The sequence below is a fragment of the Odocoileus virginianus genome, chromosome 23 (genome assembly GCF_023699985.2).
Source record: "Odocoileus virginianus isolate 20LAN1187 ecotype Illinois chromosome 23, Ovbor_1.2, whole genome shotgun sequence".
Taxonomy (NCBI): domain Eukaryota; kingdom Metazoa; phylum Chordata; class Mammalia; order Artiodactyla; family Cervidae; genus Odocoileus; species Odocoileus virginianus.
This window is the reverse complement of record NC_069696.1, coordinates 21,438,581-21,461,390: the sequence shown is the minus strand read 5'-3', so window position 1 is coordinate 21,461,390 and position 22,810 is coordinate 21,438,581. Positions and strand designations below refer to the sequence as shown.

Here is a 22,810-nt window from a genome sequence, read left to right as displayed (position 1 = left end):
TCACAAACTTCATAAATTGCCATGCAATTTCAAATTTTCAGTCTGGGGTATATAAAGCTCCACTTTATTTACAGTAAGTCAGAGTATGATTAGAGTCTGTGGTAGAGAATACTGCAAAGGATCAGGCATGTGGCAAGCTGACAAGGAAATACACCCCCGCCCCCCTGCCCAGGGGACCGCATGTGGACCATCAGCTGACTCTCCGCAACACACCTCTCTCGGCCCGGTAAGGCAGTCACAGCCTACTGTGCTTTCTCAAAGACTTATTTTTGGGTTGGTTATTTCTTTTAAGGAAAGTTATCAAGGATCATCCACCAGATAAATAAGGAGAGAAAAAGCAATTTGGCAGATATTATTCATTTGTCTGAAGTACTTCCAAACAAGTTCAGTATTCCTCCCACATTATTAAAAAATAAATGTATCACAAATCTAAATTCAGTCGATCCATTTTATTAGAAGGGTGGTAAGAGGATTTCTTGAGTATCACCTGAACTTAAAATGGTAGTCGGACGAGATTGGGCGCATTCAGGGTGGTATGGCCGCCAAAAACTACTGTAATGATGTAAAGTAATTAGCCTCCAACTAATAAAAATAAATGGGAAAAAAAAAAAAATCAGAATCTGAAAAAAAAAAAAAAAAGAGAGAACAGCATCGAAACATGTATATTATCTAGGGTGAAACAGATCACCAGCCAGGTTGGGTGCATGAGACAAGTGCTCGGGCCTGGTGCACTTGGAAGACCCAGAGGGATCGGGTGGAGAGGGAGGTGGGAGGGGGTACCGGGATGGGGAATACATGTAAATCCATGGCTAATTCATTTCAATGTATGACAAAAACCACTGCAATGATGTAAAGTAATTAGCCTCCAACTAATAAAAATAAATGGAAAAATTAAAAAAAAAAATGGTAGTGAAACAGTGGACTAAAATTATCCCCCATTCTTATAAAATCTCTTCTATCTGTGTATATACTCACAAAGGTATACTAATGTGCTATGATCAATTTTAATAGATTTTAGGGGCTGGTGGGATTTTGCATGATTTTTCTGCTATCTTTCTGCTAATTCTGAACTTTTGTTCCTCATAACAAGTATCTATCATTTAAATAAGTCATTTTTTTCCCTGAAAGTTTTCTTAAAAGGCAGTTCAAGCATTTCTGTCCAATCTAGGAGGGAGAAAGGTATATAAAACTCTACCAAAGCTCATGAAGACTTCAAAAATCCAGTACAAGTAACTGAATTTCAAAATCAGGAAGCAATTTCTGTTCACTACAGATTCTTTAACTGGGTGGTCTCTTGATATGATATAGAGAAACTTTTTGGCCATTTCCATTTATAAAACTACAATCTATGGGGACTTCCCCAGGGGTCCAGTGGCTAAGACTCCACACTCCCAATGCAGGGGGCCCGGGTTCAATTCCAGGTCAGGAAACTAGATCCCACGTGCTTCAACTAGGAGCCTGCATTTGCAACTGAAAAAATGATCCCAAGTGCCACAGCCAAGACCCAGCGCAGCCAAAACATCCCAACTACTCAAATCTATCAATTTCCCCAAGAAACACACGCAGCATTGTTTTAGAGCCATTTTATTGAGACAACTAAAAACAATTAGATGTTCAGAAGCAGTGTACAATAAGAGAAATCAAACTGTTACTTTATCATGTATTCCCTCTTCTTTATAACTAAAGCAAAAAAAAAAAAAAAAAAAAGCTTTCTGCTTTTAAGGGAAAAGTCAGAAAAATAGGCCAATATATTTTCCCTCTTCATAATAACATAAACAGCTACAAGAAATCTAATTGTAATAAGAGAAATTGGATGTTGGCTTACACATACTCATTAAAAAGACAACAGACCATCACACTATAAGACCATAACTCCATCAGCCTTTAGCTGATACTCTTGTGTTCTCACTCATAGGTATCACCAAGTAGGTTAGTTCCAGCACTGGAGCTAATTCGTATTCCTCATTATATACTGCTCATGTTGCTGTCAGCAGAGAGTAACTCTGGAGGCGGACGCTTTTCTCTGCTTGTTTAGTCCGTAAGTTGTGTACTGTCTGCGGCATGTGCCTGATGCTCAGGCCTTAACTTCGGGAGTTGAACTATAGATGGAATCTGAATTCTCTGCAGCAATTTCTTCTACAATTCAAAAACAGAAAGTCTCATTAGTTGACTTAAGGGAGGAAAGAAGCCACTCTATATTTCTGTGAGATTAAGGAAAGAATGAAAAAGTTTTTCAAGCGTGCTAGTGAGGGGAGGCAAAAGAGCACATGCCACAAACGAGAACCCAGGCCGCTAAGAAGCAACGAGGAGAGACTGGACCATTTCCCATCAAACTCTTCCACTCCAGGGGGGTTCTCTTTGGGACTACATTTTCAGTGACTTCAACTGTCTAGTAAACACTGAATTATAAGTCAGATTTTTGAAGATCTGGCTCCCTCCTTTATTGATTTGAATTTCAATCAATATTATATTTGATCAGAGCACATTACAACTTGTAATTCTATATTTGGGAAAGAGCACTTGGTTCTTAACAAGTGTTGTGTAAAAATTACAACTCCAACAGTATACTTCAGCATCTGCCTCCTAAGTCAAACTCTAAGTCCTTGAAGAGTAACCATATCAGTCACCTCCATGATACATATCCGTGGCTAGCGCCATGAAGTCGGTATTTAAAACGATTTCTTTGTGTATTCACATGTACATATAACACACACATAGGTAAACCCGCTCTGGTCTGCGCACGCTCACGCCGCACAGACCCGCCAGTGAGCCCGCCAGCGCGTCCGCCCCCACGCCCCTACAGGCGCCAGCCGCTGCCGCTTACCTAGCTCCTCTTCTGCTGTCTCTGGAAAACTGATCTTGGGCTTTGCCAGCTCACCGCTATCTTCTTCTGTGAAAAGAAGAGCAGCAACGGTTACATGAATTACAATGTCATGAGCAAGTTCTAGTGCTTTAACAGTTAAGAAGAGTACACCAAGACTATGGCAAGCAATAAACTACAAAACACCTTTTTTAATAACTGTAATTCTAAAATAGTGTATCTTTCAGATTCATACTTTTAGATCCAAACTATAACGACTTGGGATCAATAACAGTATTTTTATTAACATGTCTACTTTATTAGTAAGGATCAATAAGTAATGTTATTCAGAGATTAATGGATGATTTATTCATCAGGCTACTCTTCGCTTAAACCTTATTCTATAGAAGACAGAGAGACAGAATCAATGATGAAAAATGATACAAAATTATGAATAAAAATTCTTACCAGGGAGCACACACTTCCAAAGGCCATATGTTTTTCCTACCACAGTCTGCCACAGTCTCAATGTTCCATCTTCAGAACCACTGGCATAGAGTTCTCCATCAGGACTAAACCTCACACAGTGAATAGGACCAAAGTGTCCTTTGTAGGATTCTGAGAAAGACAAGGGTATTAGATAATTTAATACTTAAACAGGACATTGAGTCTTGATACACTAGAGAGGATGTGAAATTTCTGAGGGCAAAGTCAAAGAACTATACCGAATTAAAACTAAAGTGATTCTCATCATAAAAAAACAAAACAAAACAAAAAAACAAGACTTCATGTTCCAATTAAAATAAAGGAGACTTCCATGATAGTCCAGTGCTTAAGAATCCTGCCTGCAAAAAGCAGAGGATGTGGGTTTGATGCCTGATCCGGGAAGATTCCACATGCAGCGGGGCAACTAAGCTTGTGTGTCTCAATTACTGAGCCAAAGCCCTAGGGCCCACAAGTCGCAACTACTGAGATCATATTCTCCAAGAAGAGAGACCAGTATGAGAAGCCCAAGCACCACAACCAGAGAAGAGCCCCTGCTTGTCACAATTAGATGAAAAGCCTGCACATAGCACAGCCAAAAACAATAAATTTTAAAAAGACATCTAGAAATCTCTTTTAAAACAAACCAGAAAAAAGATAAAGAAAGGGAGGTAAACGACACCCTACCTTCAAGTCTAAAGCCTATCAACTCAATCCCCATTTTCAAATCCTAAACTCACTTCCTATTTTCCAGGGAAGCAATTCTTACTATGCCTACAGAGAACCACCAGATGGAGCTCTTTTACACACTCTGCCTCTCGTACTCTCGAAGCAGACGAGCTGGAGTCCACTAGTCATTCCATCACAGAGAGTAAGAAGATAAAGGATCAATACTGATTCTATATAGAGTTTAATGAGAAAATGTACACATTAGTAGTGGTGTTATTCTGTTTAAGGCATATCATTATTTCCGGACTTTTTTCACTTACTTTCTGATGCTTCCTCACCTTACCAGTTTTCAAAACTGTTTACTAGACCAATGTTCTTATTCTGTCTCCATGTCCACTCAACTCAAGAGACATTCATGCACTAACTTCTCCCAGGGAATATCATGACTGTGTTATCATGAATATAAAAAATTATCATAAGAGTAGAAAGAATTTGAGATTTTGAAATAAGAATATCTGCATCCAAGGTTCTGTATTCACTAATTGTAACCTCAGATACCCCACAAATAATTTACTTTCTCTCCTTCAGAGAATAAAACATGTGGCCAAAATATTCTAAAACTTGAAAAGTGACATTAAATAAAAACAATGGGAAAGAATCTCTATTTAAGTCACTTAATATTCAACCAATAAATTATGAACACTGAACAATTAAAATATAGTGTATTCACTGAGATTCCATTTACCCAACACAATCCATCAGTTTTCCCGAAGAAACAAAACGAAATTGTGTTTTATTCTGTGTACAATTCTAACAAGCTTAAATTCATTGGACTGTAAAGCAGGATAGCTAGAAAGCAAGTAGAAGCTAAAAAATGGCTAACTGAGGTGTTAATCACTGAAACCTAACCTTTGACCAAGGTACCTACATAATCTTAAGGAAAAAAAAAGACAACTTACCTAATTCTTCTCCACTATTATAATCATACTTATAAAGTTTAAAATCTTCACCACCTGCAACAAGAAATTCTTTCTCAGGATGAAGAGATGCAGAATTGATGGTTGCAGGGGCTTCAAAGGATTTAATTGGGTCCAAACTAGAAAAAAAATAATATTTGTAAGTTTTGAATATTTCATAAATATTATGAGGAAATGATGTTACATTTAAAATGTTCCTAAATTCTAAAACTTAAGGACTAATCCAATATCCATTTAGTCAAACATACTGACATATGTGAGGAGGACAGAGGAGCATGGCAGGCTACAGTCCACAGGGTCACAGAGTCAAACACGGAGCAGTGACTGAACAACAAAGTGCTGCTAAAAAAAAAAAACAACCCTCTAGGTGTGGAAAAAAGGGAACCCTTATACACTGTTGGTGGGAATGTAAGCTGGTACAGCCATTATGGAGAACAGTATGGAGGTTCCTCAAAAAGCTAAAAATACAGTTGCCATTATGATCCAGCAATCCCACTCCTGGGCATGTATCCACACAAAACTATAATTCAAAAAGATACAGGCATCCCTATGTTCACAGCATCACTGTTTACAACAGCCAAGACCTAGAAACTAAATGGCCACTGACAGATGGATGGATAATGAAGATGTGGTACATAAATACAAAATACTACTCAACCATAAAAATGAATAATGTCACTCGTAGCAACATGGGGGAACTAGAGATTATACTAAGTGAAGCAAGTCAGAAAGAGAAAGACAAATGCCATAAGGTATCACATATGTGGAACCTAAAATATGACACAAATGAACTTATCTACAAAACAGACTCACAGACAGGGAATGGACCGGTGGTTGCCAAGGGGGCTGGGGGATGGGGCAGGGAGAGTAGGAGTCTGGAGTTAGCAGATGCAAATTATTATACAGAGAATGGGTCAACTAGGCCCTACTGTAGAGCAGAGGGAAATATATTCAATATCCTGTGATAAATCTTTAACGGAAAAGAATATAAAAAAGAATGTGTACGTATGACTGAATCACTTTGCTGCACAGCAGAAATTAAATCTTAAAAATCAACTATAATCTTTAAAAGAGGAAAAACACCAAACAAAAACACATCTAAATAATATTAGGGGGAAAAAAAACAGAAGGCTACTATGCCCCAGTGAAATGCATCCCCAAAATACACAGCCCCTTCCATAGAGGGATATCTATTTTGTGCAGTGAATGCCTTCCTGGAAATGATTAGGTTGGCTAATGAAAACAGTATGGCTAATATATTAGGATTTTTGCTTTGAAAAAAAAAAATTTAGTTCTGCTTTGTTTAATTTTTCCAGGACAAACACGCATTATCTTTGTAAATAGAAGTTTTTACAGCAAGTAATTAATATAAAGGAGTATTTGTATATTATTTTTCAGTTACTGAGAACTTTTATGTTTCTGCAAAGGAAAAAGCTTTAATGCTGTTAAACATAAAACTGCTCAAAATGGCTCAGTTTTATTTATCAGGCTATAAAATAATAACCAAATCTGAGACTAGAGCTACGTAATAAAAATCAATGCATAACAATAGCTTCCCCTGAATATCAATGAGTTTGGGCACCGGCTCTTTTCCAGCCTAACCCTAAAAATCCTGAAACGCTTCCAACACAAAACATTAGAGCATTTCAGCTCCAAAATGTTGCCATCCTACTCCCATCATCACACGCTACAAAGCATGAAAATGAAAGTTAGTCATGACTTATGCAGGATCACTGAATAGCAACTTTCTGGCTTAAATGGCAGAATATTTAATAGGCCAGGAAACCTCCTCCACCACCATTTCAGGCAAGGTTCTACAGCAGGGCTGCACGCTGCCTGAGTCCAGAAGCAACCAATGAACTCAGCTGCACAATTTAATGGTTTTGGGCAGTAACATTCCATTATTATCAATTCACTGTGTGTTTGTGTGTGTGTGTGAACTCTCTAGCATTCTTAATTGCTCATCTCCATCTTGACTGCCTTCTCACTTTTTCGGCCATTCAGTGAAGCTCAGCTCTGCAAGTGGCCCTTTACAGAGAAAAGGTCAGGACTGCTGGTCAGAATATAATGTGGTACATTCTTTATGGAAATCAAATAAGTGGTATGTACACTGGGAACTTTAAACACATTCCTACCCTCTGTTTTGTTTAAACGAGTTTATTCAGGGGTTCCATTTTTACTCCTCAGTAGATTTTCTCTATTTCTCACATGCTTCTTCACCCAACAGTTCACTGAATTCTGGAGAGTTACTCAGTGTGGCCCTCATCTTCATAACAAGATCTGTTGACAAGTCCTGGCTTTTCTGCAAGAGCTTCATTAATTTCACTTACTTCTCCTGATAGAGAACAGAGCTCACCAGTAGTTTTCACACTTTCCAAAGCACCAGCTCATCTTGTCTGTTCAACTTTGTTCCAAGTTCAGGCAGACTAAACATCTCCCAAAGATTCCTGTGAAAAATTGTTGATCCCAACTATTCCAACACCATCTTCTGTTGTTATCCACTCATGTTTCTCTGTGATTTTACCCACCCGAGAGCAGTGCAGTGTGTGGGAGGCTCCTGTCTGGGGCTGGGATGGGCAGGCAGAGGCAGGCGACAAAGCTGCACGCAGGCTGCAGACTGTGCCAGCCGTAACATTCCTGACCTCTGAACTGGTAATTCTACTGACAGATTCTCTTGTGAAGAAACATGCAAGAGATGTATCATAAATCTCACTGCAGAGTTACAACAGGGAAACTAATGTGTGACGTGGTAGACTCTGTAATGCCTCCCCAGTGGCTCAGATGGTAAAGAATCCGCCTGCAATTAGGGAGACCTGGGTTCGATCCCTGGGTTGGGAAGATCCCCTTGCGCAGGGAATGGCTACCCACTCCAGTATTCTGGCCTGGAGAATTCCATGGACTGTATAGTCCATGGGGTCGCAAAGAGTCAGACACGACTGAGTGACTTTCACTCACTCAGACTCTATAATAATACACCTAGTAAAAATGTTTTCAAAGAATTTTAATGTCTAAGAGTATCTTAGAATAAAAAAATGAAAATTATACTTATTAGGGTCCTAGCAACTAAAGAAAAAAACACAAACACACACACACCCCAAAGAAAAAAGACTAGCAAAAAATACAGCTACCAGTAACTTTCTAGTTCTATGGCTACAGGATTATACCCAAGTTTTTCAAAATTATATTTTCTAAATTTCCAACATAAGCACTTAATATATTTATAGTCATAAAAATTAAGTCTGCTTTTAAAAAAAATCATTAAATCTATGCCCTACTTGGAAACAGAAAGAAAAATCACTAATTTTTCTGAAATTTTAAAGTGAAATGGCAGAATCAAGATCACAGAGGTTTTAGAGTAATGAACAATATAAATTATAGCATCAGTCTAGGGATCTTTAAAGAAAAATATACATGAAAACTTGTTACATTTTACCAATATATGTCCCAAACACCTGGAAATTAATCTGATTAATTCTTCTGATTAAAGCCTACAGAATTTTCAAAAAACTCACTATTGTTAGGTATGGAAACAATCTTCCTCCATATTACCTCATATATGCCAAGATTTGCCTTTAAAAGCATTAAATACCTTAGTACATGCCTTCCAAATGTTAAGTACACTAAACTGCCCCTTTGTTACCAGGAAAGAAAATGAAGATACTTCTCAGACATACCTTATTGCACTATGAAAAGCAATAGATCGTCCATAAGTTATTACCAAAATCTCTCCCTCAGGAATGTATTCCATACTGCTAACGGACATATTAAAATTTAGAGATTTCACTTCTGTCATAGTAGCATGATCCCACAGGCTGCATAAAAAAACAAAAGAAGGTGGTATTTACTCACTTAAGAAAAATACTTACAGTTTAAATTACACCTGCAGATTAACCAATGAAAAAATAACCACAACTGCAGTAAAACAACCTTGACTCCAATTCACAAATTACAGATGATACTGAGAAATGTGGCTTTCGCATGAAACATCAAATTATTTGGTAGCTTGTTGGTAAAGTCAAAACTAATACTTTAAATATACTTCCCAAGTGATTATGCTATTAAGATATATCTCCTAATCTAATCAATTTCAGCACTGCTCTAAAGGTTCTCATACTCTATTTTTGTGAGTCTAATGATAACTATCTTTCCACAGAAAAATACAGTTCACAAAACTTTGTATAGAATTTCAGGGATATAATGGACATGCTATGGCCAGGCAGTCCATTCACCCAGGTTAAGAGCACCTGCTATTATAAAGATGTCAATAGCTTTAATTGAGTCTTGTGAATCTCACTCCATGTTTATAGCAGACAGCTCTGAAAAAATGTGACCCAGATGCAGCCACAGTTGTAATGTTCAGACACAATTCTTCCTACATGATAGTTACAGAAAACTTAACAATAAGCTCCAAGGTCAAACACATTTTCAAACTTTAAATTATTAAAGAAAAATTACTCACCGAACAGTTTTATCATCCGCTGAAAGGATCTGTTTATCCTCACTGCACCACAAAGCTTTTTTAATACCAGAGGTGTGACCACTGATTTCCTTAGGTTCTTCAGATAAAACAATTTAAAACACAATTGTTAATAAACTTGCTATGTCTGGGCAAAAGCAGATGTTGCAGGCAATACCATTCAACACAACTTTGACTTTGGGCAAACCACTTAACCTTTTGAAGACTACACTTCGGTAAACTGGGATTAACAAGTTACTGTACCTCAGAGTTTAAGAATCAAAACATTTAAAGCTGCTCCCCCTGCCCTGCACCACCACTTAAAAGAGAAAGTTACTACAGATATCTTACATTAAATTCCCCGAAGCAACAATCTCTATTCCCAAAGTTTTGTGTGTGGGAATTTGGAGGCTGGCCAGTGGTGGGCAGGTCCAAAGAGACAACACTAGACCAGTACTATGATCCCAACTTACTCTTTGGCTGCATGATGTTTGTGTGGATAGCAAGAGCTGAATGCAAAACACAGACAGACACTGCTATCAGACACAGATGAAAACCGTGCACACATTATAGCAGCCACCACCTGAAGTTTCTACTCTGTTGTCGCACAGAGTAAAAGTTCCTCTTTCTAATGCAAGACAGTGGAAGAGTCACTTTCAAAAGGCAGCTCTGAGAAAGGAAGAAGACCCTTGAACTATCCTGCTGAGTCAGAAGGTACACTGATTTGGTGAGGTCAGAGTAGTCTGCTATGTTTTAGCATAAAGTTATTAATCCCCAGATACCAAAGGAGAATAAACCATAAATGCAGTTTGTTTCCTCACCTTAGAAGTACCTATAGAAAAGGTATCTCAAGGATAACTGCTTAATTTCCAACATAGCTTTGACTTTGTTATAAGCTCCCAAAGCTTACTGACTTATGAATAAACAGTGCCCACAATACAAAATTTAAGAACCCAATTAGTATATAATAAGTAAATTAAAATGGTATTCAACAGTATTTTAACCTCATGAATTATTTTTCAAGTTCACATTAATAAGAATTTTTCTATTAAACTGGCAAAGATAAAGCTAGTTATCAGTGTTTGCTAGAACAGGTTGGCTAAAGGTACATTTTTATATTTCACTGGTGGCCACTTTGGTAATAATATCTATTAATGGCTTCCAAGTGTATCTCCTTTTTGTCTCAACAATTCTATTTCTATGTAGATATTCTACAGAAACAATTGTGGAATATTTGCAACTATAAGGATGTTTAGCACAATACTGCTTATAATCTTTAAAATTTGTAAACAGCCCAAGCAGACCATAATAGGAGATTGGTTAGTTTGCTTATCCACAGAATGGAAAGTCACACAAGTCGTTAGAAAGAATGAATAGAGTATTTAAAGACATGAAAAAATTACTACAGATTTTAAACCTTCTTCTGAATAGCTGATACACCCATGTGGTTCAAAAATCCAAGTATGTATATACATTGAGAATTCTTACCCTTCTCACCTTCTACAGATAATAACCACTCCTTCTAACCAAAAGGTAATTAACACTATTATGTACCTTTTAAGACTTAGTGTCATAATAAAAGTCTATCAGGATAAAATTTTTTTAAGATAGTATTTTTAAAAATCCATTTTTAAAAAATACATGCATTAAAAAAAAAAGACTGGAAAAACATGAACCCAAAACTAAAGACATTAATTAATAATCCTGGATGAGGAGACTTTCCTGGTGGTCCAGTGGTCAAGACTGCACTTCCAATACAGGGGGTGTGCGTTTGATCCCTGGTCAGGGAATAAAAGATGCCACATGACTGGGGGAGTGGGGAGTGGGGATGGACTGGATGGTGGATTAAAATTTAATTTTTTCTTTATGACTACATTTTCCTAATTTGAGTACTGAACATGAATTCCTTTAATCAGGAAAAATTATTTAAATTAGAAGAAAACAAAACCACAAATACATATAAACTAAAATTACCTGCTTCAGGTTTGTTCAAGTCATATATGCGTAACAGTTTATCCTGTCCCCCGGTTAACAAGTAATTACTATCCTGAAAACACATACAAGTAAAATGGTATTAGATTAACTACTTTAATAGTTATATCTCTTTGCAGCTTCTTCAACACTACATAAAATGCAAATAAAGCTCACAGATGTTACAAAGAGATGCACAGAGACCAATTATTCCTGAGAAAATACTATAAAGCATTTATCTTTCTCATAATCGCCAAATCCTGTAAGCTTCCCAGTTCAAAGGTCACACCACCAACCACATGGCTTCTCTCAGTTGGCTCAGCTTCCGCTGCCTACTGAGTAGTGTGACTGTGATGATCTCAAATTTACCCTCTCCCTTCTAAGTCACTGGGAAACATTACTTGGGTTTTTTAGATGTTTGTTGCTATTGTTGATACAAGAGTTCCAGGGTTCTTAAAAATCTCATAGGATCAACCAAGAAGAAATACAGTTGACTTAAACAACTCAGGGATTAAGGGACCCATCCTCCACACAGTGGAAGATCCACATATCAATTATAGTCAGTCCTCTATATATGTGGTCCCCCCTCCCACACTCAGTTCCTCCATATCCAAAGATTCAACCAACTGCAGACTGTGTAATACTGCAGTATTTACCACTGAAAAAAATTCATGTTAAGTGGACCTGTACAGTTCAAACCATGTTAATCAAGAATCAACTGTAAAGGAATATAGTTTAATCTAGAGTCAAATCAAATGTAAGTCACCATATACAAAATACTCCCCCACAAAATCAAACATGAACTAAATACAAACCAATCAAATATAAAACCACAGCCATATCCTATAATAACAGCAATTTAACTCCCTAAACAAACTCCACTTTCTAATACCTGCGTAAAATCCACTGTCTTGACAATGTGTTTATGAGCCAGGGTCATCAACTCATCTCCTGAGACAGCATCCCACACTTTGCTAAAAGTAAAACATAAAAGACAAACATATGGCAATTTTGATAATTAGTTACCAAATAAGTTAGATATTTGAGATGTTATATAAATGTATAAGATTAAAATGATATAGCAATATAATTTTGACAATGGAAAAGATCAAATTTAAGTAAATAAGACCCATGAACCAGAAATCCTTACTTTCCTTTTAGCCTCTAGCCATAATATCCTTATAACACGACTGCAAACATTTTAACCAATTCAGTTTCACCTTTCCAATTTTTTTAGTCTATACTCATAATACATGAGAATCAAGAGATGAAAAACAATAAATACTTAAAAAAATTTTTACAGGAGAATAAAAAGCCTTGACGAGAGATTACATAAAATTTTCAATCAAGACAGAAGGGAAAAAAATACTCTCCCATCTCTTCCTCAAAGTTGACTTGAATTTTCAAATCCTAGTCCAATTAACTTCCACACAAAGTATCAGTCTTTGATTACATAATGCTAATGTTGAGGGTTTTAATTGTAGGTTTTCAAATCTCTCAATTGTAGGTTTTCCAACAAACCCATCCCAACCCAAAGTATATGTGTGGTTGTGTGTCTATTCACACATATGTATGTATGTGTATGCTGGGGGATAATGATTAAATAACAGTTCACAGAAATACTGTTAAGAAGATCCCCCAAATAAAAAAGCTTGAACAATAAAGAAGAAAAAAAGTTCATTTCAGATCAGAAGAGGTGACTGAAAAATAAACAAGAAAACCTTCCACATGGGAAAAAGAAATTGTCATGAGGAACAAGCTACCCTCCATAATAATTATTCTAATAATTCCATTCTAATGTAACTGACATTTATTTTTAGGAACAAAGTGAACAATGAAACAGAGAAAGCAAAAGAAAAATAGAGAAAGCATTCATTAAACATAGAATAAACATATCAAGTATGTCACTCAAGACTCAGTGCTAGGGCACAAAAGGGAGGAAAAAAACATGATCCTGAAGTTCCTGCCTCAGAAGTGTTAGCTTTAGCAGAGAAGAAGAAGAAGAAAATATATATATATATATGTGTGTGTGTATATATACATTAAATAATACGTTTAAGAAAGATAATTAAAGGACTTCCCTGGTGGCCCAATGGTTAAGAATCTGCCAGGCGATGCAGGAGACATGGACTCCATCTGTGGTCAGGGAATTAAGATCCCAAAAGCCGGGGAGTAACTAAGTCAGCGAGTCACAATGAAATATACTGCATAACACAATGAAGGTCCGGAGTGCCTCAACTAGGACCCAGCCCAATGCAGTCAAATAAATAAATTTAAAAAAAGAGAGAGAGAAGAAATAAAAGACAAACACACATGGATATAGAGAAAACAAACAAAAACCACACCACCATGTATGTCAGAAAGTCCAGAAGATCTAAGCATCAAAACCAGTAGTCTTACAGAGCATGTAGAAACATACCAGGGGAAAAAATAGAAACATTGTAGCGGAGTGTAACAGTATGTGCAACTTAAAGAAACATGAGGCATCTAACAGGAATAAACACTTATGATACAATATAAATCTTGGAAATCATAGACATGAGTCATGAGTGGCTGAGTAAATATGTTCTGAGAGAAAGAATGTCACCTGTGAGTGGTATTATACTAACTCTCAAATGTTAATTTCTCTTTGCACAGGAAACCTATTCCACCCTCTCCCATTTCCAATTCAACTCTCTGGTCCAATCCTACTTTCCCAACCTCATTTTGGATTATTTCTCTGAATCTAGTCACCTCAGATAATGAACAATCAATCCCTCAAACAAGCCATGGCTCCTCTGTCTTTGCTCATAGGGTTCTACTTGGTCTGTATTTTTATCATCTTAGGTTTCCCTGGTGGTTCAGTGGTAAAGAAGCCATTTCCCAATGTAGGAGACAAGGGTTCAATCCCTGGGTCAGAAAGGCCCCCTGGAGAAGGAAATAGCAACCACTCCAGTATTCTTGCCTGGGAAATCCCATGGACAAAGGCATGGGGTCACAACAAGAGTTGGACACGACTTAGCAACTAAGCAGCAGCAACAAACTTTACATTCTCGGCTAAATCAGTTCTACTCATCCTCAGGAGTCATCACTAATGCTATTTTTTCACTAAACCTTCTATTTTTCTCCCTTCCATCAACCATTCCTTTCTGTTCTTCCACAGAACTCAGCTTATACTGCGTTTAATTTTACCTTACTTTTAGTTTTGTCCACATGTTTACTTTTAATCACAGGGAAATCAGTTTTAAGAGTTCACACAGATTAGACTGCTATAACAACAGAAGGTATCAAAGGGCTTCCAAAGTGGCTCAGACAGTAAAGCATCCGCCTGCAATGCAGGAGACCTAGGTTCGATCCCTGGGTCAGGAAGATCTCCTGGAGAAGGGCCTGGCAAGTCACTCCAGTATTCTTGCCTAGAGAATCCCCATGGACAGAGGAACCTGGCAGGCTACAGTCCATGGGGTTGCAAAGAGTCGGACATGACTGAGCGACTAAGCACATCAAAAGTGAAGAAAATATCAAATATACTTGAAATCTCTATCCTATTCACACACTCTCAAGTCTCAAAGAAACTGGGCAATGTCCTTAGAGATACAAATTTCAAGGATATTCAGTCATCTTCCCCAAACTCCCCAAAATCTAATTATTCTGCTTAGATCATGTCCATTCATTATTGCAGAGGCAACTGGAGCGACTGTACTAGTACCATCCAGAGGACCAACGTATCTACACTCGCCTTCCTCTCACTTAGATACATTAGTAAAATCGAGTGCCACACTCCCCAACAGAGCATGTTCTAGTCACTTGTACTAACTTTGGCACATTTACGTTATTCACAATAAGAGTCCTAAAAACAGCTTAGAATCCTAAAAGGAACCTGGAATAACCTAAACTCCAGGCAAGAAACCGGTTATTAACTAGCTGGCTACAGGGATCAAATCAGAGCAGGGGAAAGGACATCCTCCACAGAGCTCCCCTGAGAGAAATGGCAGGAAGGGTCCATAAAGGAAGATGCTTAGTGAAACATCATTAACAATACCCTCTCAACAGCTGATCCTATAGCATTCATTTCTGTACAACTCAAGATGTACCTGCCATCTTCATGAACTAGTGATACCTCTTATGTCCCCAGTTTTTTTGCATGTGATCAATGCTATCTGTTCAATACTCTTCATATTCTGAGAAAGGACTCACCAGTCTCAAAAGAGTGGCTGCTTAACTTACTTCTTTAAGGCCTTAACAAAAAATTAAGCTATTTCGGGAAAATGACTGCCTGTCTTAACATGACGGCCAAGCCATCAAAAAGGAGACAATAGCACCTTTGATTTATTGAGAACCTTATTGAGAGAAAATTTAGCTCTTCCTGTGGGCTTTTTACAAGAAGACAAAAAAAAAAAAAAGAGGATCAGGAGATGTGGTGGTAACATTAGCTCTATGAATTAAAAGATATAAAGAGAATGGTGTTTCAGGGACAGTTTCAGCTGACTTTTCAGCTGCCTGCCCAAATTACCTCAAGATAACATTCCAAACTGTCACATGGACCAACCCTGCTGAGTATACTTTCTCTATAAGAAAAACAGACAAAATTCTCCTTTCGATAAACTTGACACCTAAAATTACACTAAGGAGCTCTTCTTTACTGGGTCAAGTTCCATAATAGCAGAGCCCATACAGGTCATTAAGTGAGAATATAAAGAAACGAAGCATACATCCCCACACTTCAGACAGACACACAACAAATGAGGGTTAAGTCTCAGCTCCCACTAACCAAGCACCTGCTATGCAACAGACACGAGGCTAGATTCAGGCACGTAAGTGGAAAAAAGTCTCTCTGACTTGCCCCCAAACCACACTTGGCTTACATTCATTTGACAAATATGAAACAAGAGGTTTAAGAAACATCTCATGATCAAACTGAAAATACAAAGTATGGCTAGCACATGAACTCAGGCCTTGTTGTTTAGTTGCTCAGTTGTGTCTGACTCTTTTGTAACCCCATGGACTGTAACCCACCAGGATCCTCTGTCCATGAGATTTCCCAGGCAAGAATACTGGAGTGGGTAGCCATTTCCTTCTCCAGGGGATTTTCCTGACCCTCGGATGGAAACTATGTCTCCTGCATTGGCGCAGGTTCCACTAAGTCACCAGGGAAGCCTGCTTAATGCAAATGCTTACATCTTTCCCACTATATCATGGCACCTGAAAGCCTGAACTGAGAGGGAAAAAACCCAAAAGTATTCCCTCTTGCTACTTAGATCTACTAGAACTTCCTTGCATGAAACCCAAAGGTTTCTTGGCTTTAGCCATAGATGTTCCAAAAGAACACATGATTTTGGTCTGTTGGGGTGGTAGCTATCAGTGTTACCTTACACATGTTAGCATTTACATAGCTACTAGATTTCAGGTAATATGCTAAATATAAACATATCAACTCATTTAATATTCACAACGAATGAACGTCTCTCAGTTGTGTCCGACTCTGCGACCCCATGGACTATACAGTCCATGAAATTCTCCAGGCCAGAATACTTGAGTGGGTAGTCTTTCCCTTCTCCAGGGGATCTTCCCAACCCAGGGACTGAACTCAGGTCTCCCAAGTTGCGGGCAGATTCTTTACCAGCTGAGCCACAGGGAAGCCCATTCACGACGAGAGGTAGGCACAATTGCTATTCTCACTTTTATAGATGATGAAACTGCAAAAGAGAGAGGTTAAATAAAGTTCACAAGATCACAGAGCTATTAAAGGATGGAGCCAGTGTTCAAACACAACCTGGCCCCAGCATTCATGTTTTTAATAACCCCGTGTAAACACAGACACTAAGACCTGAAATGTTAAGAAAGTCCCAAAAAACCACTGAATACCTATACAGAGAAACGTCCTCAAATGTATGACTTGGGTTATTAACGCTGTTAGTGACCTAAAAACAAAGATAACTGTACCTCTGGCAGCAAGATAAAATCTTGACTACTCTTTTCAGAACTCTGTTAAGTATTTAAAGTGACCTATTTTTCACACCTTTTTCTCTCTCCATTTCAGAGTAATTATCACATGAGCAGTAATTTCTATCTAATGCATTTCATTTCTTTCCTAAGGGCTGACATTACAATTTGTCAAATGTGCATCAGGTCTTCACAGATTTTACAGAGATGGGTATCATTCTTAACAAGCTTCTGTACAAGTCTCAGATCAGAGCAAGACTGTCCATCAGGCAAGAGACGACAGAGCATTTTGCTCATGTCATTAGCACTCATGTTTGAGCCAGATAAAGCAGAACTGAGATTAACAGAAATGAATCTCTCCAGAAATGCAATTTAAAAGATCGTCTATTTTAATTCTAATGTCTGTAGTGTCTAAGATCTTGTTACATTTTACCCAATCAAATTTAATTTAAAATATCACTTTATTAACTATTAACTTAGCAAACTGGAGACCTAGTTTCAATAATGACATTTTTAAAATCCACTTAACAAATATCTGAAATCTCCTGGAGAAGGAAATGGCAACCCACCCCAGTATTCTTGTTTGGAGAATTCCATGGACAGGAGAACCTGGCAGGCTACGGTCCCTGGGGTCACAGATCGGACACAACTGAGCGACTAACACACACAGAGTTGTTAATTTCAATTTTCTGTCTCTGTTATGAAACCAATGACATTCTCTCCCAATGACAATGTTCCTAGTGGACTCAGCAAAAAATAAACTTTGGAGAAATTGAAGGAAAAAAAAAATAGGTTGAACTCACAGGAGACATAAATGTCTCAGAAACAAAACCAAGATCTCTAATTCATCCATTCTTAGTTTCTTCTGCTTCAGAAACTTCCTTAAGTTATTTGTTTGACAAAAGTGCTGAACAAGCCAGGTATACAAAAAAATATAAGACATAGCCCATGGCCTCAAGAAGCAACAACACATAAGTCAATAAGTACTGTAAGAGCCAGAAGTTTAACACAGCCGGCAGTGTGAGCAAAAAGAGGGAATGGACACCCTCGCCTTCCAGTCCTCCACAAATCTTCCTTGTGTGAGAATCACTTTTGCTTCCTATTTTTCACATCCCATAATTAACAAAGGAGTCTGTCACATTATAAGCATGCATGCTGACCTCTAAAGCAACATTTGACATTAAAGGATTTACATAAAACCAAGTAGTTCCTTATTTTATCAGAATTGCATAGAATCACAACAGGGCAGAGCACAAACCCTTATCATGGCTATGCATAAACCTAACACATCTATTCCTTGAAGGCAAAGAAAAAAGTTCAAACTGACATTTTAACTTTTCTTACTGATCTCTCATCATCTCAAATTTAATCCCACATTAGCATGGATTTTATCTCTGTTTATTTAAAAATTCTATTAAAAAATTATGTATTGTAAAACTCACTCTATGGCATAGAGCTCTACAAGTTTCAACAAACATATAGTTATATATGCACCACCTCAATCAATCTGCCTTCATTTTTCATAATAAACCTAGTATGTTTAATTTGCTTAATACAAAGGCGCAACAAACACATTTACAATTGCTCCTTAGTGTAAAATTTTTTAAACACTTTCATTTTGAGACTCTCAACTCTAACAATCTACTGCATGTACAACAACCCTTGATGTTGTCTTCCTTAAAACATTTAAGTGTCTGCTAAGTCACAAACATTAGGAAGTAGAGGTACCAAGGTTATATAAGATATGATACAGATGAGCAGACGGGAAAGTGGGTCATTGGCAAGTCAGGTTAATAACATATGCAAAAGCCAAAAATCAGCTTAAGGAAGGTCCATTTGGGCAACAAAGAGTATAACCAGATTGTGGGGCACAGGGTGTGCAGTGCAGATGATGATGGTGAACTAGGATGGGCCAAAGTGTAAAGAGGCAACAACTGAAATTTAACCTTTAGGCGGGTGATTAAAGGCTGCACATCAGAATCACCAAGAACTTCTGGCAAGGAAAGTGTTGTTGGGGACTTTATCGCTCCCCCCGCCACCCCCATCCCCAGACCAATATGTACATGAGTATTTTAAAAGCTTCTAATAATGTACACCCAAGGTCAGGGATCACTGACAAAGCAGAGGGAAGACAGGAAAAGCATTAGCTAGAGAAGTGACCTGATGGTATTTGTGTTCAGGAAGACAACTGTCAGCACCAGGGAGGATGAACAGATGGGAAACGACTAGTGGTAGAGACCTGAACTAAGATGGCAGTGCCATAAGGAATAATGTCATCAGCAGACATTCTGCTGGTGGAATCGACAAAAATGATAATAATAATCTAGATGCAAGGGAAAAATTAAGAACAATTTAGATTTCACCCTAACACAGAATGAAGTCATTTGAGTCTCTGTGAACAGTTTGAGAACCATTTAAGAGAATGAAGCAGGTAGGATCAGGTTGGAATTCTGGTGAGAGCAAACACGGGGTGTTCCATATGGAAGGCAGTGAGAATTTCACGAGTAACCTTTAACGACGTTTTGACCATTTCAGAGCACAATCCACAGAGAACTCCAAAGGTGGCCATTTCTGGCTGCACTTACGCTGTGAAATCTGCAGCGGCTGTCGCTGCCTTGGTGGCATCTTTATTCAATGTTGCGCCCCAAACGGCACCCTTATGACCCAAAAATGTTCCAATCCAGTCTCCTGTATCTCCCTGGCGAAGCATAGGCTTACCATCTAAAAAATATTGAAGACGACATGTGACTTAGAAGTTCGGAGGACTTAAAATCTAAGACTCAAACATAAAACGATCATATTGAAAAACAAAGTGGAAACTGCTTTTGTTGTCTGAACTATTCTCACTCACTGGGGTCACTAAGGATCGTTCAGAAATAAATTCAATGACGAACCCAGCCGCACATTCTCTCGGGGAAGCATTTGTAACTAGGTGAAAAGATTGACCTGCGTCAAAACAATTTAGGTTTGAGTCTTATTTTGGGCAAACTTCTTAACATAAATCTCAGCTTCTCACACACCCACACACATACAGCTTCCATTTGAAAGATGGAAAAAGGAAATGAAAAATTCCATAGGACAAAAGACTATTCAATGAGATAATAGGAGTGCTACGTCTTCGTAAAATAAGGCCTGGCCTAGTTGCTACATTCTGCCAAATCCTTGAGAGATATTTACACTGTTTGTTGGCCGGGACGTCTAAGCAAGCGCACAGTTCAGCTTCTCCAGAAATAGCAATAAAGGTAAACTGAGAAGCCTTCGTTAGGGGCATTACTTAGCAAAGCCTCTCTTGGCGTCAGCTGCGGGAGCCCTAACAACTATTCCTCTCCCCATCAGCCCGCCGTGGGGCCCTAACCTCAAACGCTGCGAGAGCCGCAGTTCGTTCGGCAATGGGGATGCCAACCTAGTTCGCTTTCCGCCCGACCTCAGCCATCAGGGGCCCAACTAGCGGCCCCGCTCACCTTTGCAAGCGCTGATTAGAAAATAGCCATAAGGCGTGATGCCACTGAAGGCCAGATCCACCACAGGCCGCGTGTGGCCGGAGCAGGTGAGCGGCGTCTGCCTCATCGCCATGGCGGCGGCGAGCCTAGCGATCCGGCTGCAGAGCCGAAGGGTCGTCTAGTCTTTTCTCTTCTCTGTGGCAGCGCCTCCGGCTCCTCAAGGCCCCCGCCCCGACACTGACGCTGGGCCGGGGCACAGGAAAAGGCCAATCCTGTAGCCCCAAGGTCAGGACGGGTCAGGGAGTCCGCGACGGGCGACCGACCGCCGCCGAGGGAGGGAAAGGGAGGGAGGGAGGAGAGTAGGGGAAGGGGAGAAGCGGAGAACCGGCGGCCACGACCCGTACCGTCCACACCGGTACCGGCAGGAAGTGATGACACCAATGACGCTGAGCTCCCGCCGGAAGTGACGAGACGGCGGGAAGGCGGATTCGCCCGGCAGAAGCTGCATACAGGCGCGAAGACGACAGCGCGCAGGCGCTAGAGCACGCACGCTGAACGCGGCACGCTAGCCCCACGCCTGTACGCACGGCTCCTGGCGGAGTTTTTGGCTCTGGTTCAAAGCCGGGACGCGGAGCTCTCAGCTGGCACTCCAGAACTGTGGTGGCCATGCAGTTTCCGGGCAGAGTTGCCAGGTGCGAAAGCGGCTACTGCTCGCCTGAACCTGGCGGCCTGTGTGTGTTTTGCACCGAGCCGTTCAGCCGGTTGGACTGTGCTGGGTATGTGAACGTCTCAGCGATGACCCAAACCTGCAAACACTAGGAACTTTTTTTCATCCCTAACAGTTTTATAAGGCAGCTCCTCCGGGATTGTCTACAGGACCTTTAAGTACATTCCCCAGCCACGTAACATTTCTCCATTGCTAGTATGTTAGACGGACTTTGTGACTTTAAATACAGTTAATTTCAAATTACTTTTTTTTTTTTTTTTTTTGAGGCCTTAGAAGGACTCTAGAACGGTGGTCCTCAAATTCTTTGATGAAATACATCAGTAAAGCTTGAGTTCCCATTCCCAGTATACGGATATTAATATATAAGTTCAGTTAAGTTTAGTTGCTCAGTCGTGCCCTGAGCAAACCCCATGGACTGCAGCACATCAGGCCTCCCTGTCCATCACCAACTCCCGGGAGTTTACCCAAACTCATGTCCATTGACTTGGTGATGCCATCCAACCATCTCATTCTCTGTCGTCCCCTTCTGCCCTCAATCTTTCACAGCATCAGGTTTTTAAAAAATGAGTCAGTTCTTCCCATCAGGTGGCCAAAGTATTGGAGTTTCAGCTTCAACATCAGTCCTTCCAGTGAACAGTGAACAATGAACAATGAACAGTCAGGACCAATCTCCTTTAGGATGGACTGGTTGGATCTCCTTGCAGTCCAAGGGACTCGCAAGAGTCTTCTCCAACACCACAGTTCAAAAGCATAAATTCTTCAGTGTTCAGCTTTCTTTATAGTTGATCTCTTACTTCCGTACCTGACTACTGGAAAAACCATCGCCTTGACTAGACAAACCTTTGTTGGCAAAGTAATGTCTCTGCTTTTTAGTATTCTATCTAGGTTGGTCATAATTTTCCTTCCAAGGAGTAAGTGTCTTTTATTTTCATGGCTGCAGTCACCATCTGCAGTGATTTTGGAGCTCCAAAAAATAGTCTGCCACTGTTCCCACTGTTTCCCCATTTATTTGCCATGAATTGATGGGACTGGCTGCCATGATCTTAGTTTTCTGAATGTTGAGCTTTAAGTCAATTTTTCCAGTCTCCTCTTTCACTTTCATCAAGAGGCTCTTTAGTTCTTCACTTTCTGCCATAAGGGTGGTGTCATCTATCTGCATATCTGAGGTTATTGATATTTCTCCCAGCAATCTTGATTCCAGCTTGTGCTTCATCCAGCCCAGCATTTCTCATGATGTACTCTGCATATAAGTTAAATAAGTAGGGTGACAATATACAGCCTTAACATACTCCTTTTCCTATTTGGAACCAGTCTGTTGTTCCATGTCCAGTTCTAGCTGTTGCTTCCTGACCTGCATATAGATTTCTC

At 39.3% G+C, this 22,810-nt stretch overlaps 1 protein-coding gene and 1 non-coding gene across 2 annotated transcripts; both read right to left on the bottom strand.

Annotated features, from left to right (window-relative positions):
* Positions 1-1,568: 1,568 nt before the first annotated feature.
* On the bottom strand, positions 1,569-21,171 carry STRAP (serine/threonine kinase receptor associated protein). The gene is made up of 10 exons (XM_020894555.2): positions 20,737-21,171; positions 19,861-19,996; positions 12,249-12,330; positions 11,360-11,432; positions 9,389-9,485; positions 8,604-8,741; positions 4,912-5,048; positions 3,269-3,418; positions 2,825-2,890; positions 1,569-2,136 (listed from the first exon to the last, which is right to left on the bottom strand). The coding sequence occupies exons 1-10, from the start codon at positions 20,846-20,848 to the stop codon at positions 2,075-2,077; spliced, it is 1,053 nt and encodes a 350-aa protein (XP_020750214.1). The 5' UTR covers positions 20,849-21,171; the 3' UTR covers positions 1,569-2,074.
* Positions 9,776-9,959, bottom strand: LOC139030708 (small nucleolar RNA SNORA23). The gene has a single exon (XR_011483116.1). It is a non-coding gene; the product is annotated as a small nucleolar RNA SNORA23 (small nucleolar RNA).
* Positions 21,172-22,810: the final 1,639 nt, after the last annotated feature.

Excerpts from the sequence above, each read along its gene's own strand:
- STRAP (XM_020894555.2), bottom strand. The coding sequence starts at position 20,848 with ATGGCGATGAGGCAGACGCCGCTCACCTGCTCCGGCCACACGCGGCCT. Across the intron at positions 8,742-9,388 it reads GCGGATGATAAAACTGTTCG|CCTGTGGGATCATGCTACTA; the intron begins GTGAGTAATTTT and ends TTTTTTATGCAG. Across the intron at positions 2,137-2,824 it reads GACAGCAGAAGAGGAGCTAG|AAGAAATTGCTGCAGAGAAT; the intron begins GTAAGCGGCAGC and ends TTTGAATTGTAG.